Source organism: Sceloporus undulatus, chromosome 4 (assembly GCF_019175285.1).
Source record: "Sceloporus undulatus isolate JIND9_A2432 ecotype Alabama chromosome 4, SceUnd_v1.1, whole genome shotgun sequence".
NCBI lineage: Eukaryota > Metazoa > Chordata > Lepidosauria > Squamata > Phrynosomatidae > Sceloporus > Sceloporus undulatus.
Window position 1 is genome coordinate 81971414 of NC_056525.1, and position 17193 is coordinate 81988606.

Consider the following 17193-nt stretch of genomic DNA (forward strand, 5'->3'; position numbering starts at 1 on the left):
GCCTCTCTCTTCATGAACACAACTACTAGTTTTTCCTCACAATTTTATTTTGTACATTTTATTGTCTAATGCAGACGTCCCCAATCTGGTACCTTACAGGTATATTGCAGATTCCATCATCCCAAGCCCCATGCTTGGTTGAGTTTTGGGAGATGTAATCCAACATACAGGATGCTTTAATTTTGAACTAGCTCACATTAACCAGTGCTTCTCTCCAGCCTTCCTCACCCAATACCATCCAGTTGTGTTGGACTACAACTCCTATCATCATACAACAGTCTTGGGATTTCATATACAGGTTGAGCCTCCCTTATCCAAAATTCTTGGAGCTGCAGTTTTTTGGATTTCAGATTTTTTGGATTTTGGAATACCTGTATTTGCATATATGTACATAAATAGATATCTTGGAGATGGTGACCAAGTCTAAACACAAAATACATTTATGTTTCATATACACATTATATCCATAGCTTGAAGATAATTTTATACAATATTTTAACATTGAATTCCGGAAAGCAAAGGTGTTACTATCTCAGCCACCCATGTGGAGAATGTCTGATTTTGGAATATTTTGGAATTTCAGATAAGGGAGACTCAATCTGTACTCTTCCATCCAATTGTGTTCTTCCTTAACATAGCTACACTCCTTTCTCACTAAACTGTTTTTTATCTTTGTATTTCTCTTCTATCTCCTCAGTGCCCTCTTACCTTTATAAACTCTTATTTAAATCCAGTGCCTCCTAGTTTTGGAACTTCTTCACCCCTTCACATGTGAGGACTTCTCTGAGCCCTCAGCTGTCGTTTTTTCAGTCTAGAATAATTTTATCTCATCAATCACACCCACCTCTTTAGCTGGGCCTCTTTCACATTGCCCTCTTCTGATTTTCCCCCCCAGCGCACACCAGTGAATAAATACTTTATAGTGGGAACAGAAAAACCAACAGCTCAAGTCACCCCAATTCCTTACTCAATTTCTGAATCATATAAAAGCCTGTGACTCCTCTGAATCATTTAGTAATTCTTGCTCCTGAAATTGTCCAATTTCCCTCTTGGTTTGTATATGCCATTTACATTCATCATTGCAAAATGTAGCATTCTATCTTTGACCTCTTCCCTTTTGTTTATCTCTGTAAGATGCACTGGCACTTTCTTCTTGTTTCAGCCGTGTTTCAAATAAGAACAATGAAGAGTGACACCATAATATTCACTACCTTCACCATGCTCTTCTTTATCTCTGTTACTGCTGTGCCTGATAATTTTTCTTCTTTACCACTGAAGAGCTAACATATGAGGATCTTTGCTGCCATCTGTTGCTGCAGCCTACCAGTTTTTATCTTGTTCTTCAGTGTTATATACCAGCACTCAGGTTGTTCTTCTGAAAAGCTACAGTAGGAATAATCAACACACAATATCAGCAGACAATTCTCATTATTGATTCATAGGAGAATTTGCATATATTTGTACAAAATTGGGTGGTGGTGAAATTAGTTATTGATCATGTTTCCAATAATGTATATCATACTCTCCAACTGTCCCGATTTGGCAGGGATAGTTCACTTTTTCAGCTGCTCTAAAAATGTTCATTTCTCTCATACTCTTCCCGCTTTCCCCCCTTTTTTTCAGCTTACTTCAATTGCTGCAAACTGACTTCAAGCTGCAAAAGTATTTTGCACTCAGTTAAGTCATTAATGGGAAGAGAAGAGTTGGAGGCAGAATTATGGCTCAGGTGAAAGTAAATTGCTATAGCCTCTACTAACGAGTGTCCTTCATTAATACCTTTTGCAGTCTTGGTCATACTGTAATGTTGCTTGGCCACATGTGCCATGGTTTTCACCTGTAAAATATTCAAGGGTATGGGATATCAGTCCTGGTATGCCAAACTTAATTTACAATTTTGAAACTGGTGAGCACTAAAATGATTTTTGCCTTACAATGGAGTATGGAGAGATATTTCCTTAACTGGAATTTGAAGAACAAGTGGATGGTGTTTAATTATTTGTATGGTTGTGTATAGAGAGAAGCCTCATGTCAGAGCCATCATGGTATAATGGTTTGAGCATTGGACTACAACTCTGGAGACCAGGGTTCAAATTCCCACTTGTTCATGAAAACACACTGGGTGACCTTGGACAAGTCTCTCTCTCCTAGCCTCAGATGAATGCAGATACCTCCCCCCCCCCTTTTTTTTTTGTTTTTTGTTTTTGTACAAATCTTGCTATGAAAGCCTTAGGGTCGCCATAATTTGGCAATGACTTGAGGTCACACAACAACAATTAAGGAAGTAGAAATAAAAACTGACTTGTAATCAGAAGACAACACCTTGTACTTTAAAGCCCCCAAAACAAAGCAACCAGCCTGAACTCTAAAGGGAAATTTAAACAGAAAGAGGCAATGGAGAATGGATCCATAAGCTGTATCTGTGTATCTGTCCTAAGGCTATGGCAAAAACAACACTCCCACATTTGACTGTAAGCAACCTCTGAAATACATCCCCCATAAAATACAAAGTTTATTGTTAGTGCTAAAAGAAAACAAAATCAGATTTAAAATAAATTGTTAAAAAATCTTTATAATTTTGAGTCACAAAAGGCTACAGCTGGCAGTATAAAGACCATTTTTAAAGGGGAATTAAAAAAAAGTTCAGCAAATTTAGTTCCAGCCTGGTAGCATGATAGCATCCACTATATACACTGTAAGGGATGGGTAAGTAATGCAGCCCCATATTAGAATCTCTGGCATGCTAAAGAGTACCATATTTTGCTTCCTCTAAATCCAGTGATTAGTCCCAACTGAAGCAGACCCACCAAATGAATAGGTTTAATGTAAGTGTTGACTCACCATTCAACAAATTACTATGGAATTATTCTAGCTGGGACTAGCCATTGGGTTTAGTCTCATGTCTACTTCCCATTGCAGGAGGGGGAAAGCCAGGAAAGCCCAAAGCCAGGTTCTCCTTTGAGGTGGTGTCATTTTGGGAAATGGTGACCAGGGAACCTTTGAAGGCTCAATTAGAGAGAGCAGCAAATCAGATCTGGTCAGCAGGCTCCTGTTCCCTATACTGGTGTTTCAAAGCCATATATGTTTGTTGTTTTTACCATTTAGTGGAAAGGGCATTATAAACACTGTTATTAAGTAATGCAGGTAATAAATATGTATTGTAATAAACCTGGGTATAAAACTGTCAAAAATGTTATTTGACTCCAAAGTTACATATTGTACACTGCCGTACCAGTTACATTATGCTGCAAATGGGCCCGTTCTCAGATTTCAAGTAAGCATCTTGAAGGGAAATGAACTATTTCCCAAGGGTCTCTTATAGCAAGAATAAACTACTGAATATGTCAGTTTTAAAACCTGAGTGCCTCCTAGTGACAGGAAAAAAGAAAAAGGAATAGCCTATTACTAGACTATACTGAAGGAACTAATAAAATTAATTACCAGTCACATCTCGATAATACTTCTCAAAGTAAATGATTGAGGCAACAAACCTTGACATTCTTACACAAGAGCAAAACCCACTGAACTTATATCTGAATAGTTTTCTTATACTAGAGATCACTGGCTCAGCTGCTGAAGTTGTTTTACAGTACAGAAGCATCCGAGCTAATTACTATTTGTAACAACCTACAAAGCAAGCAAGCAAGCAGAATATTATCCAGAACAATCTGTGAAGAATATAAATTGAAATTCTTTGGACAAAGCTGAGAAAAGACCATTTTTTTCTGGATGAGCATTCCCATCTCCCCTCTCAGAGACATTTCATACAGAAAAAGGTATTTACTGAAGTCACTGCTAGGGTTGGAAATAATGTTAATGGTCACAAACAAGGTGGTCTTGTTTCCTGTTTTACAGAAGGCAGCCCTTTGTCTGGAGGGCAGTAAGAAGGCAGGCTTCTGTATGAAAACATGCTCCATTTCAAGGTTATGAAAATATACTGGAAATTCCTTTCTTTAGGCCATATGACAATGAAGGCATGACTTGGACTAAGAACATAGCTTTGTTCGTTCCCCATATGAAAAAAGAGGAATGAAACACTGATAGTAGAGGAAAGCACTATCTGAACATGCAAGGGCGTCCCTGCTATCTCTGATTAGCCATAAAGAGAGCTCTTCTCCCAACAAGATGGGAAAGGAGTGACTCCAGGGAAAAGCTCCTGAGGAAGCCTCCTCAAGTCAGCAATATGTGGGAAACTTCTATGGGTCAGATGGAGAACATCACACACTAAAAGGTTCCCTCCCCTGCTCTATTTGTCTGGTCGTTTAAGAATAAAGACTAGCTGGAGGGAAAAGAGGGTTCTTGGGGCTGTCCTTCAATATATAGCAGACTGAGCAGGTACACAGATCACTCACTCAGTCTTCTCCACTATAGTGAGGTGCAATTTATTCCTTTTGGAAACTATTAATTTCTAAATTTCTCATCAAGATCAAATCAGTACATTCTAATTTTACACACACACACACATTTTTTGGAAGCACAGAAATGAGCACCCTCAGGTGTCAGCTGTCTTTGCATGGCTCACATCATGATTGCTTGGTACTCTGTAAAACAGCCTTGAAACTAAAAAAGAAATTAAAATAATCTGTGTTGCCTTATTTGACTAGAAGCAACCATATTTTCTCTTGTTCAGATCATTGGTAGGAGTAATGAACCATTTATTTGGATACAAACATCATTACTGGATTTATTTAGCAACACCTTAGGTCCAAAACACACTGCAGAAATAATCCAGTTTGAGACTACTTTAACTGCCCTGGCTCAATGCTAGGGAATTCTGGGAACTGTAGTTCATTGTGGCACAAGAGCTTTCTGGCAAAGGCTAAATGTCTCACAAAACTACAGTTCCCAGAACTCCCTAGCATTGAGCCAGGGCAGTTAAAGAGATCTCAAACTGGATTATTTGTGCAGTGTGCTTCGGACCTAAGTGACAGCCTAGTACTGCAATGCTCTGACAAACTGCTTTAAAAAGTTATTTTTAATTTTTTTTTCTTGCTGTACTCCGATTAGAGTTGAAGGGAAACACACTTTGGACTCTGCCACTAATCTAGGAAACAATGGCTGCAGTGCCAGTTGTATTATCTCATTCATGGCAAGAAAAGATCAGCCTGACCCCAACTCACTACATTGATGGTAACAGAACCAACTGATCACCATTTTCTCCCAGCTGTGCACCTTGTCTTTTGCCTGTCAGCCTCAAGGCACAAACTGTCTGTCATTTTTAAATATATGAACTATATTAGAAGACATTTGTCTAAAAAGGCACAAAAACGCACAAAAATTACACTCTAGTAAATCACTTTAATTTCAGCAAACCACTTTAATTTCTTGCATGTCATTGCATAGTACTGCAGCTGAGTAGGATCATTTAAACATGATTCTATGCAAGCCTATTCAGAAGTAGGTTCCATGGATTTCAATAGAACTTTGTCCCTGTTAAGTATGGGTGGAAAACATGTAGCCTTCTAGATGTTGTTGGACTCTAGCTCCCAATAGTTCTGCCTAGCAGGCAATGGTGAAAAACATTGGGAGGTATATAGTTCAACATCAAGAAGGCACCATGAGTCCCATCTCTGCTGTTAGAGGTATACAAGATTGGAGCCTCCCCCTTCCCCTCCACCACCCAAGAATACTTTCTCTGCTTGCTGGAACTAAATAGAGGTGTTCACTTCAAAAGAGAATTGCTTTGCCAAGAAAATAGATTCCACTGCTTTATATACATTGCTAGATCTTACACAAAATTTGCTTTTTCAACACATTGAAGAATCAAGTTCTAACAAGCAACTGTTATTTTCATATTCTAGCTTTAAATATGACATTTATCACAGTTCATCTTTTAGGTGAGTTACATCAACCCCAGAGTCAACATCCCAAAATGTAGGGTTTTTTTTTTGTGATATACAAGAACAGTTTGTACAGATTACAGAAAAATTTGTTCACATAAATGGATCTTCTGAGTAGATCACTTGACTGGATTTATTCTCCAAATGTTAAAGACCTTGAAGGTATCTGCTGTTCTTTGTGTAAGTCTTTTGCTCTGTTCTTTAGGGTTTCTGCTTTGACATCATTCCTCTCAACGCCATCCCCCAGTTTATACATTCGGCTAGCATTGGCACATGCCCATATATGGCCTAAATCACATGCTTTCAGAGAATACTGCAATGCCTGGTTCATATCCTTTGCTATGCCAGGGGCTCCTTGAAGATATATTGTACTAAGGTTAAAACAGCTTGGTGCATAACCCGCATCACAAGCTTTACTGTAATAGTCCCTAGCAAGGAGTGCATTGGGCTTCTCGTCCTCATTTCCTCGTCCATCATGTACCAGCAATCCAGCATTGTGACAAGCATCTGTGGATTTCTTCCCACCTTTCTCACAAGATTTCAAAAAGCAATTGTAGGCCGTTTTCAGGTCTAGAGGGAGGCCACCTGCAAGGAAAATTGGGAAAGGAAAAAAATACATTTGGGGCTATTACCACTTTGGGCAATTTTCAGTAGGCTAGCAAAGATCTCTGACTTCCTAAATAATGATGAAATAAGCACTGTTTGAAGAAAATAAGACTAGATTTGTCTATGGAAAAACTATGAAGTTCATTCTCAATAAATTCCTGGTTTCAAAACTGTTTCATTTTAATTATTTATGCACCAACCCTCAACTGGTGGGTCTTGAGGAGTTCTGATTTAAAAACCCAGACACATCCTGATAGTGTGAAATCTGCCCAACTTTGATTTACACAGACCTCTCCCTAATCTAAGTAATTCTTATAATGTATCTGTAAATTACCTCAGTTTTATAAAGTCGAAGGCTTTCAAGGCTGGCATACATAGTTTTTTGTGAGTTTTTCGGGCTATGTAGCCATGTTCCAGAAAAGTTTCTTCCTGACGTTTCACCAGCATCTGTGGCTGGCATCTTCAGAGAATGCTTTGCCTGGAAAAATTGAGAAGGCAAAGGATTCTCTTAAGATGCCAGCCACAGATGCTGGCGAAACGTCAGAAGAAACTTTTCTGGAACATGGCCACATAGCCCGAAAAACCCACAAAAAACTACCTCAGTTTTATTTTTCCATATTACAGTCAAGTGACCTCTAATGATTTCCTATCTTGTGTAATATATGAACTGAGGATTTCACAGCTTAAAGCTTATTATTTCAACTGTTTTACATGAATCTCTCATTTATCTACACATATCCAGGTACACTATTCAAGCTGTCTTACTTTTAGAGATAACCTGGGTTGTACAGAAAGAAGCTCTTTATTACCTTTTCCAGTCACATAATAAGCTCCAAGTTTGTAGCAGCTTTCACTATGTAAATTAGTTTCACAATTCTGCTTTAGCACTTTAGCAGCTGCCTCGAAGTTTTTCTTTACTCCTTCAAGGTATTCAGCCAGACGGTGACAGCCTGTGGTTTTATAATGAAACATACATGACAAGAACCATGGTCATACTTTATTTATTTAATTTTTATGCCACCTGTCTCCCTGAAAGGGATCCAAGGTGGCTCACAAATAAAAACATTTTAAAAACTTTACAATAAACAATTAAAAACATCAAATAAAAACAATATAAAATTGCAAACATGTATTATGTATTAAAAACTTGTCTGGATAAAAGTGTTTTTGCTTGCCAATGAAACACAAGTGGGGAGGGGGCCAGCCTAGCCTCCAATGGAAGGGCATTCCAGAGGGTGGGAGCAGCCACCAAGAAGGTTCTCTCTCATGTCTTCACCAGGCAAGACTGCAATGGTGGTGGGACCAAGAGAGACCCTTCTCTTGATGATCTTAGGTCTCTGGTGGGTTTGTATGGGTAGATATGGTCTCTCAAACTGTCTGGATCTAAGCTTTATAGGTCATGACCAGTACTTTGAATTGTACCCAGAAACCAATCAGTAGCCAATGAAGCTGTTTTAATAAGGGAGTTATATGCTCCCTATAACTGGCCCCAGTTAGCATTCTAGCTGAGAGGTTTTAAACCAGCTGAAGTTTTTGCAGTTTCCAAAGGCAGCCCCATGTACAGTGTATTACAGTAGTCGAAAAAGGATGTAATCAAGGCATGTGTTGCTTTAGCCAGAACTGACATTTCAAGCAATGGGCACAGCTAGGCCACTAATTTTGCTGTGAAAATGCATAGTTTTTTGTGGGTTTTTCGGGCTATGTGGCCATGTTCTAGAAGAGTTTCTTCCTGACATTTTGCCAACATCGGTGGCTGGCATCTTCAGAGAATGCTTGCCTGGAAAAAGTGGGTCTGTATATTGTGTGAGCCTGGGAATGCAGGAGTGAGTTACATGTGTATTGTTCTGTGCTGATGGCTGGCCTCAGGCTGGGAGGCTAATGCAAAAGAGGATTAGTGTCTTAGCCTCCTAGCCTGAGGCCTGCCAGTGAGTAAGTGGCTGCAGTACTGGCACTTAACCACTGCGCCACCAGGGCTCTAATGTTTTTAATGAGAGATCCAAAACACACTGCAAATAGCATCCAGCTTGAGACCGCTTTAACTGCCCTGGCTCAGTGCTAGGTAATCCTGGGAATTTGTAGTTTATTGTGACACCAGAGCTCTCTGCCAGAGAAGGGTCAATGTCTCACAAACACTATAGTTCCCAGGATTCCTTAGTGTTGAGACAGGGCCATTAAAGTGGGTTATTCCTGCAGTGTGGATGGGACCATAAGGGGCAATGCTTATAGGAGATTTATATATACTTGTCCCTCCATATTCACTAGGGTTAGGGGTACAAGACCCCCGTAAATATGGGAAACCGCAAGTAATATAAAACACCATGTTTTTACCTGAGAGAACACCTCTCTGGGAATCTCTAGGTCCTCCGCTGCAATTCTGGTCAACGTCTGACAGACACTGGCCATAGAACTGCCCTAGAAATGCCTAGTGGAGTATTCTCTCTAGCAATCTCTAGGTCTTTCAGGGCAACTTTTAGTTAAAGATGACCACAGAGTTGCACTGGAGGACCTAGATATTCCTAGAGAGAACATATTAAGCAAATCCATGAATAATCAAATCTGCAAATATCAAAACTGCAAATATGGAGAGATGAGTGTATAAATATGTTACACACACACACACACACACACACATATATATATATGTGAGATTATCTATATCTATAGATGGGAGATATATAGATATCTAGGATATATATATATGTAGGAGATATCCAGTATATATATATATATATATATGTGTGTGTGTGTGTGTGTGTGTGTGTATGACATATATACACATGACGTGAGAAGCCAGTGCCCTGCGTCTTCCCTCCTCCTCCTCCTCCTCCTCCTCCTCCTCCTCACCGTCGGGCTCCTTCTCCTTGTAGCACTGGAAGCTGTACTCGACCCCCAGGTTCTCCAAATAGCCCTTCACCTCCTCCTCATCCTCGAAGTTGATCAGCCCAGCCATTTCCTCCTCTCCCGCTCCTGTCTCCTTCCTCCTTCAAAAGGTGAAAGCGTCCCAAGAAAGCATTTCCCTCTTGGCGGAAGTCGGAATGGAATCAAGAGCGGACCCGGTCCGTCGCCTAAATGAGCCACTTCCGGCGGGCTCTTCAGGAACCGGAAGTGAGGGAAGGGAAAGGAAATGCAGCACTTTGCGTCAGCGTTCGCGTAAAGAGCCGCCCGCCTCCTCCTCCTGTGCTGCATCTGTCTTAGGGAAATAAGGCAGCCCTGTGGGATTCTGGGATTTGGAGTTTTCCAAGGCCTCTAGGCTTCTCTGCCAAAGAGGGCTGCTGGTGTCTCACCAAACTGTATATCCCAGGGTTCTGTAGGATGGAGCTTTGGTAGTTAAAGCGATACCAAACTGCAGTATTTCTACAGTGTAGATGCACCCTCCAGGAGCAAACCCTCTCTCCTGTGTGACTTTGCTCCCTTCACACCTCTTGGGCACAACCCTTAAAGGGGGCCATATATATATATGGCACAATAAAAGTTGGAAATGTGATATATATATATATATATATGTATGTATGTATGTATGTTTGTTCCTCCATAGATACTGGCCATAGAACCGCACTGGAGGAGCTACAAATGCCTAGTGGAGTATTCTCTCTAGGAATCTCTAGGTCCTTCAGTGCAACTTTTTGTTAAAGTTGACCATAGAGTTTCACTGGAGGACTTAGATATTCCTAGAGAGAGCATATTAAATCCGTGAATAATCAAACCCACAAATATGGAGGGATCAGTGTATGTGTATGTGTTTGTATGTATATGTGTCTGTATGTATATGTGTGTGTGTATATATATATATATTGGAAACAAAATAAAAGTTGGAAATGTAAGAGCTAGTGTGTGTGTATGGTACTCTGGCTTCTGGAATTTTATTTCTGTGACATGGAAATCTAATTTCCAATTTTGTTCAGCTAAAAAGAAGACTGAAAGAAAAAACATTTGTGTTACTTTGGGCTGGAACAGACAGGCCAAAATAAAGCTGCTTCAGGTCACTTTGCGTGTATGCTGTTTAAATGACACACGCATCTTAAGAGGCCAGAAGCTGCACCAAAGTTGCGCTCCAGTCTTTAGGACTGCTTTGGCGCAGTTTCTGGTGTCTTAGGAATAATGCGTGTAGCATTTAAACAGCATACCTCCAACTTGAACCCTAAGCAGCTTTATTTTGACCTGTCTGTTCGGGCCCTTTGTACCTTCAAATCCCCTGTTGATTTATGGCAACCCCAATAATCCCAGAGGGGTTTCTGAGGCAACCATAGGCTGGAGAACTAATGCAGTTTGACCCCACTTTGGGCCAAAACATATTGCAGAAATAATCAAGTTAGAGTCCGTTTTAACTGCCCTGGCTCAATGCTAGGGAATCCTGGGGATTGTAGTTTGTTGTGGCACCAGAGCTCTCCTCTGTCAAAGGAGGCTAAATGTCTCACAAAACCACAGTTCCCAGATTTCCCTACCAGAGAGCCAGGGGCAGTTACAGCTGTCTCAAACTGGATTGTTTCTGCAGGGTGTTTTGGACCTTTCTCCTGGGATTTATAGTTTGGTCAGTGGAGCCTGTGTGACTACGACTCTGTAGACCAGGGTTCACTTCCCAGTTCAGCCATAAAACCACACTGGATGAACTTCGGTCAAGATACACTCTCTCTGTCTTGGAGGAAGGCAGAGGCAAAACCCCTTCAGAACAAACCTTGCAAACAAAACAACACCAACCCATGATAGTTTCGCCATAAATCCCAAACCACTTCAACCTTCCCAACAATAAACAGAGGCACCAGCACTCTTGGGCATAGTTTTTACTCTAATACGCGTGTGAGCCCTTTTGGGGAGAAAGGCAGCATATATATACACTTGTCCCTCCATGTTCGCTACGGTTAGCAGCACAAGACCCCCGTGAATGTGGAAACACCACAAACAGCAAAAACGCCATGTTTTTACCTGAGTGGACACCCCTCTAGGAATCTCTAGGAATCCAGCAGACACTGACCATAGAATTGCACTGGAGGAGCTAGAAATGCCTAGCAGAGTGTTCTCTCTAGGAATCTCTAGGCCCTTCAGTGCAACTTTTAGTTAAAGGTTGACCATAGAGTTGCACTGGAGGACCTAGATATTCCTAAAGAGAACATATTAATCAAATCTGTGAATAATGCAAATTTGGAGGGGCGAGTGTATATACAAAAAACGACAAGGCCTGGTGTGTGGTGAAACTCCAAACCCCCCAGGATTTATTTTAATTAATTAATTAATTAATTTTTATCCCATCTTTCTTCCAGACTGACACCCAAGGCAGCTTGCAACACACACACACACACACACACACACACACATATCCCAAGGCAGCCTTTATAAAACAGTATCAGTCTGCATTTTATTTTCCCAATGCAGATAGATGCCCCTTCAGTTCTGAATAAGGTAGCCTTCATATTTTGGGATTAGGCTGCAGTTTATTGCAATTTTATTGTTGTTTTATTTGCTGGAGACTTGGAGCTCGTCTCCTTTAAGGGGAGAGAGTGTTTGTTGTGTGTGTGAGTGTGGTGTGTGTTGTGTGTGTGGGTTTTTTCCTTCCCCCTCTGTTTCCTCGAGGCCGGCTTTGCTGCTGAAGCAGAGGCCATTCACTTCCAGGTCGAGGGTGACAGCTGGGCTCTGGGGTGGGCCCCACAACCACCACAGCCACAGGAGAGAAGGACCAGGCTGAGGGGGTCCCAGGGCAGCAGCAGCAGCCATGGTGAGTGGCCCAGGGAGGCTGGGGCCAAAGCAGCATCCCTGAATGAGGGAGACACCATCAAGGGAGCTCAGGGGAGGGAGGCAGGAGGGAAGGAAAGAAGGAGCACTTTCTTTCCTAGACTAATTGGGAATATCCTCCCTGGGAACATCCTGCCCCATCCCACTCCCTTCAGGGTATCTTGCTTTGGAAATTATAGAGAAACCCTTCACGCCTTTAGGGATTTTTTTTGCCTCGGGTTGATTCTGCATCAAAAATGGTGGTGATAGTGGATAAGGAGTGTTTGAGTAAATGGTCCCTATCTAGTAGCCATGCCCTACAATCTGTGAGTTAAAAGGTGTGGTAACCCAGGAGCAGGGTGACCACCTGTCCTCCTTTTCCAGGGCATGCCCTCCATCTCTTCACATTCTGTCCAGGAGGCATGGTCAAACCATCCTCCATTTTGAGCAGGGCTTAATATTGACATGAGTGTTTTGAGCTTTTATGTGGCCATGTCCTACAATCTGGGGGGGGCTGATGGTGTGGTAACCTAGGAGCAGGGTGACCAGCTGTCCTCCTTTTTCAGAACCTGCATTTAACCACCTTGTGTCCAGGAGGAATGGTCATACCATCCTGCATTTTGAGCAGGACTTATTATAGACATGAGTATTTTGAGCTTTTATGTGGCCATGTCCTACAATCTAGAAGCTGTTGTAAGGAAAAGGTGTGATAGCCTGGGAGCTTGGTGACCAGCTGTTCTCTTTTTCCAGGACCTGCTCTCCATTTCATTACCTTCTGTGCAGGTGCAATGTTCAAAATGTCCTCCATTTTGAGCAGCGCTTTTTAGTGTTTTGAGCTATTTTATGTGGCCATGTCCTACAATCAAGAGGCTAATGGGAGTAAAAGGTGTGGTAACCTGGGAGCAGGGTGACCAGCCACCCTCCTTTTCCAAGGCATGTCCTCCATTTCAGGAGGCATGGTCAAACCGTCCTCCATTTTTAGCAGGGCTTAATATAAACGTGTGTTTTGAGCTTTTATGTGGCCATATCCTACAATCCAGGGGGCTGATGTGAGGAAAAGGTGTGGTAATCCAGAAGCATAGTAGCCAGCTGTCCTCCTTTTCCAGAGCATGTCCTCCATTCCCACTTTCTGTCCAGGAGGAATGTCACATTGTCCTCCATTTTGAGCAGGACTTAAGCATGGGTGATTTTAGCTTTTATTTGGTCATGTCCTATATTTTTTCTTTCTCGAATGTCCTACATTTTTGGAAATGTTTTATCCTCCTTTGTGGTGAGGACATCTGGTCATCCTGTCTGGGAGTTATAGCTGGAAGGAAGGCATTGGAATAGGCAAACGTGGAGGAGAGGAGAAAAAAGGGACTTCCTAATGAAGAAATACCTCACACCATGTTCAAGTGGAGATCATGACCCTGATATGGCTGTCTTGAGGTACAAGTTGAGTCTCCCTTATCTGAAATGGTTGGGACCAGAAATATTTGGGATTTCATAATTGTTAGGATTTTGGAATCATTGCATATACATAATCTTGGAGATGAGAACCAAGTCTGAACATGAAACTCAAATATGTTTTGTGTAATTTTATATACATTAATTTTTAATGATATTGTGTATGAAACAAAGTTGGTATACACTGGACCATCAGAAAGCAAAGGATTCCCTATCTCAGCCACCCATGTGGACAATTTTGGATTTTGGAATATGTGCATATACATAATGAGAGATCTTGGAGATGAGACCCAAGCCCAAACATGAAATTCATTTATGTTTTGTATAAACCTTATACACATAGCCTGAAGGTAACTTTATACACAATATTGTTAGCCATTTTGTGCATGAAACAAAATTTATGTACATTGAAGCATCAGAAAGCAAAGGTCTCACTATCTCCTAGTCTCACTATCTCAGCCACCTATGTGGACAAGTTTGGTTTTTGGAATATTTTGGACTTTCGAATATTTTGGATTTTGGAATTCCACATAAGGGAGACTCAACCTGTATTTGTACCAGGAGATGTCTAACCTCCACTCTCATTTTATTGTTCAAAATTGCTGATACCAGTAGTGTGCTGATAAATTTCTTCTCTTCTAAGCATGCATTGAACGTTTTCTCACCCTGGTTGTGAGTACAACTGGCTGGTTAAATGACACTAGGGGGGCAGTTTATCAAAAGTGATTTTTTGGCTATGTGAGTTGGCTAGGCATTGGAAAGAGTGCTAAGAATAGTTGTTGGTTGCCAGGCATCTCTGTGTGGTGAAAAAATTGCCAATGTGTGTGAGAGAGGGAGACAAAAAGGTAAGGGTAGTTTCGTGCATTGGAGCAACTACAAAAATGGCTCCAGGGTGACAGCCATGCTGCAAATACACATCATATCTGAAAATGGCTCGCTGCTTAATATGAACACATGGCATGAAAAATGACTGTAATAGCAGTGTGCTGACAAAGTGTGTGATAGAATTGTCTCATTTTTCACGCACCTACACATTACAGTTTCTGCTTCAAGTCACCTTTCACAGTGGCCTCAGCATGGCTGCACTACCATGCCACTATTCTGTGATGGTGTTATAATAATAATAATATAACCCCACTTCGATCCACTGGGAGAGGCGGGGAAACATAAATAAAATTTATTATTATTATTATTATTATTATTATTATTATTATTATAGACTCATATTAAAGGTGTTTCCTTTTAGCTACTTTCAGAAACACATTTTTCGATATCATATCACTGAAGGAGAACTTTATGGATTACAGTGGCTTAATAGGATTGTTTGGTGCCTTCAAGTCAACTCTGATTTACAGCAACCTCATCATAGGATTTACTTATTCAGAGAAAGTTTGCCTTTGCCTTCCTTTTAATAATAATAATAATAATATTTATTTATTTATTTATTTATTTATAGCCCGCCTTTCCAAAGATCAAGGCGGGTTACAATATAAAAACAGTGTTACAAAGTTAGGCTGAGAAAGTGTCACTTGCTCAAGGTCATCCAGTAGATTTCCATGGCTGAACAAGGACATGAACAGTCATCTCTTTCAGTCCAGAACCCAAACCACTATGCTGTATTAGCTCTTCTTAAATGGGCAAATAGATGCAAAGGAGGACAGGGCTGTTCTGTTTTTAATAACTATAGACCAGAGAATTTTGGTAGGCCCAGTTTTTCCAGAAGGGAGAGAAAGAAATGCCTATGTCTACATAAGCATAAATCCTAACAGTACATGAGCCTTGTTCTCCTTTACATTTGTTTGCCTTTGTGTGTCAAGCATGTTGTGATACTCCGCTCCAGTTTGCTAAACATGTGTTGTGTCCTGATAGCTGTTTGCCATCTTCCCATTTTTGCAATTCAAGGCAGACACAAAAAAAGGAAAAAAGAGAGCAATATTAAGCCATGTGTGTTTGGTGATCTTGGGTTGGCTCTACTTGTTACAATCTGAATAGGGATATACTAATCAGTTTACTAAAGTCACATGGAAACCTTCCTTAAAACAGATTGCTTTAAGAATATATTGACTTTGACAGGTAAAACGGCTACAAGCTATCTTATGAGAAAGAATAATTAACTATAGTAGCCAAACTGTAGTTTTGACATTACAAACACTTAAACTACATTGGTTATTCTTTGACTCATTTCAATTACCGTACCTTCTGCTTTGAATTTGAATTTATTACAGCATACAGCCAGCATAAAATAATAAAATGTTTAGAAAAATTACCTTGCATCCAATTAGAAACATTTATGTTCCAGCATATCATATAAACATTATATTCAAGCTTATCATATAAATGCATGAGTACATACAAATGTTAAGGATAGAACTTTGAACTGTGTTTCTGGAAGGGTTTAGGAATACAAAAATAATTGATTATCTACTATCAAAATAAGTGCGATGAGATTATATGATAGTTGCCCTTCTAGATTTGGTGAATAATTTATTCATATGGATCTACATGGTCAATCAATTTCTATAGACAAAATTATTTAAAATAAAAAATGTATGGCTGTAGTAGCTAAAAAAGCTGAGGGCATTTATTATACAGTAATTTACTGCATCTGTTTTAAAAAGTTTACCTTCTTACATAAAAGATGGACTTTCCAACGGATGGAGCCATTTCAGTTATAGTGGTGTCAAATTGCTTTAATTTTGCAGTGTGGATACATCTTTAGTAGAGTAACAAGTAAGAATGATGTTGTGGGCAGGGGTCCCCTTAAAAAATAAATAAACTATTGTTTTGTTAAGCATTTTAAAACACCTTTTAACACTAATTTTCAAAGTCTTACATCTTTCTCTTCTGGTTCCTAAGGTTATCTCCCCAAAGGAAAATAAAAATAACAACGAATGCAGTCAATAATGTAATGTGATATGAGATAACTAAATACATGAGAAATTACTTAGGAGACTCTGATGAGTATTAACTTTTTAATAACTTTCCAAGCAGTGATATGTATTGAATTGATAAGAAAAACAAGTGGACGTTAAGGCAGAAGAAGTAGCTTTCGAGATCAGGCATGTTCAGGCTGGTATGGCCATAGGCTGCAGAAAAAGTAGTCAACATGGAAGTAAAATGAAATGCATGTATATGGGGAAAGGACGAGATCCTTGCAGTCAGCAAGAATACATTCAGCAGAGAGAGGGAGTAAGCTAATGTTACAAACCTGTTCGAGCTTTCTTGGCAAGATTTGTTATGAGGAGGTCTGCCGTTGGCTTTCCCTTGAGGCTGAGGGTATGTGACTTGCCCAAGGTCACCCAGTGGGTTTCATGTCCAAGCTGGGAATTGAACCCTAGTCTCTAGAGTTGTAGACCAACACTCAAACCGCAATCCCAGGCTGGTTCCCCAGCCTATGTGTGCATTTATTCAAACATAATGCTAACTGGAAAGTGTGTCTTCTGAACAAAATGTTTGGTCTGCTTCCAGATTATTAGTAAGAAATTAATTATTATTAAGAAATGGGCTGGGAATGTTTGAGGAGCAGGACAGGTAACCAAGGTTGTCAGATTGTTGAAGCAGCAATCTGCCATAATTGTTGCTGCTACATGAGCAAGGCATA

General features: G+C 40.3%; 2 protein-coding genes across 3 annotated transcripts in view; one reads left to right on the plus strand and one right to left on the minus strand.

Annotated features, from left to right (window-relative positions):
- Positions 1-5294: 5294 nt before the first annotated feature.
- On the minus strand, positions 5295-9498 carry LOC121928705 (cytochrome c oxidase assembly factor 7). The gene is made up of 3 exons (XM_042463789.1): positions 9288-9498; positions 7253-7393; positions 5295-6422 (listed from the first exon to the last, which is right to left on the minus strand). The coding sequence occupies exons 1-3, from the start codon at positions 9391-9393 to the stop codon at positions 5971-5973; spliced, it is 699 nt and encodes a 232-aa protein (XP_042319723.1). The 5' UTR covers positions 9394-9498; the 3' UTR covers positions 5295-5970.
- Positions 9499-11990: 2492 nt separating this feature from the next.
- ZYG11B (zyg-11 family member B, cell cycle regulator) overlaps positions 11991-17193 on the plus strand; it is a 32222-nt gene continuing 27019 nt past the window's right edge. For both annotated transcript variants that reach the window (XM_042463793.1, XM_042463791.1), the window contains exon 1: positions 11991-12150. The gene's annotated coding sequence lies outside the window, so the exon portion shown is untranslated. The remainder of the gene's footprint in view (positions 12151-17193) is intronic.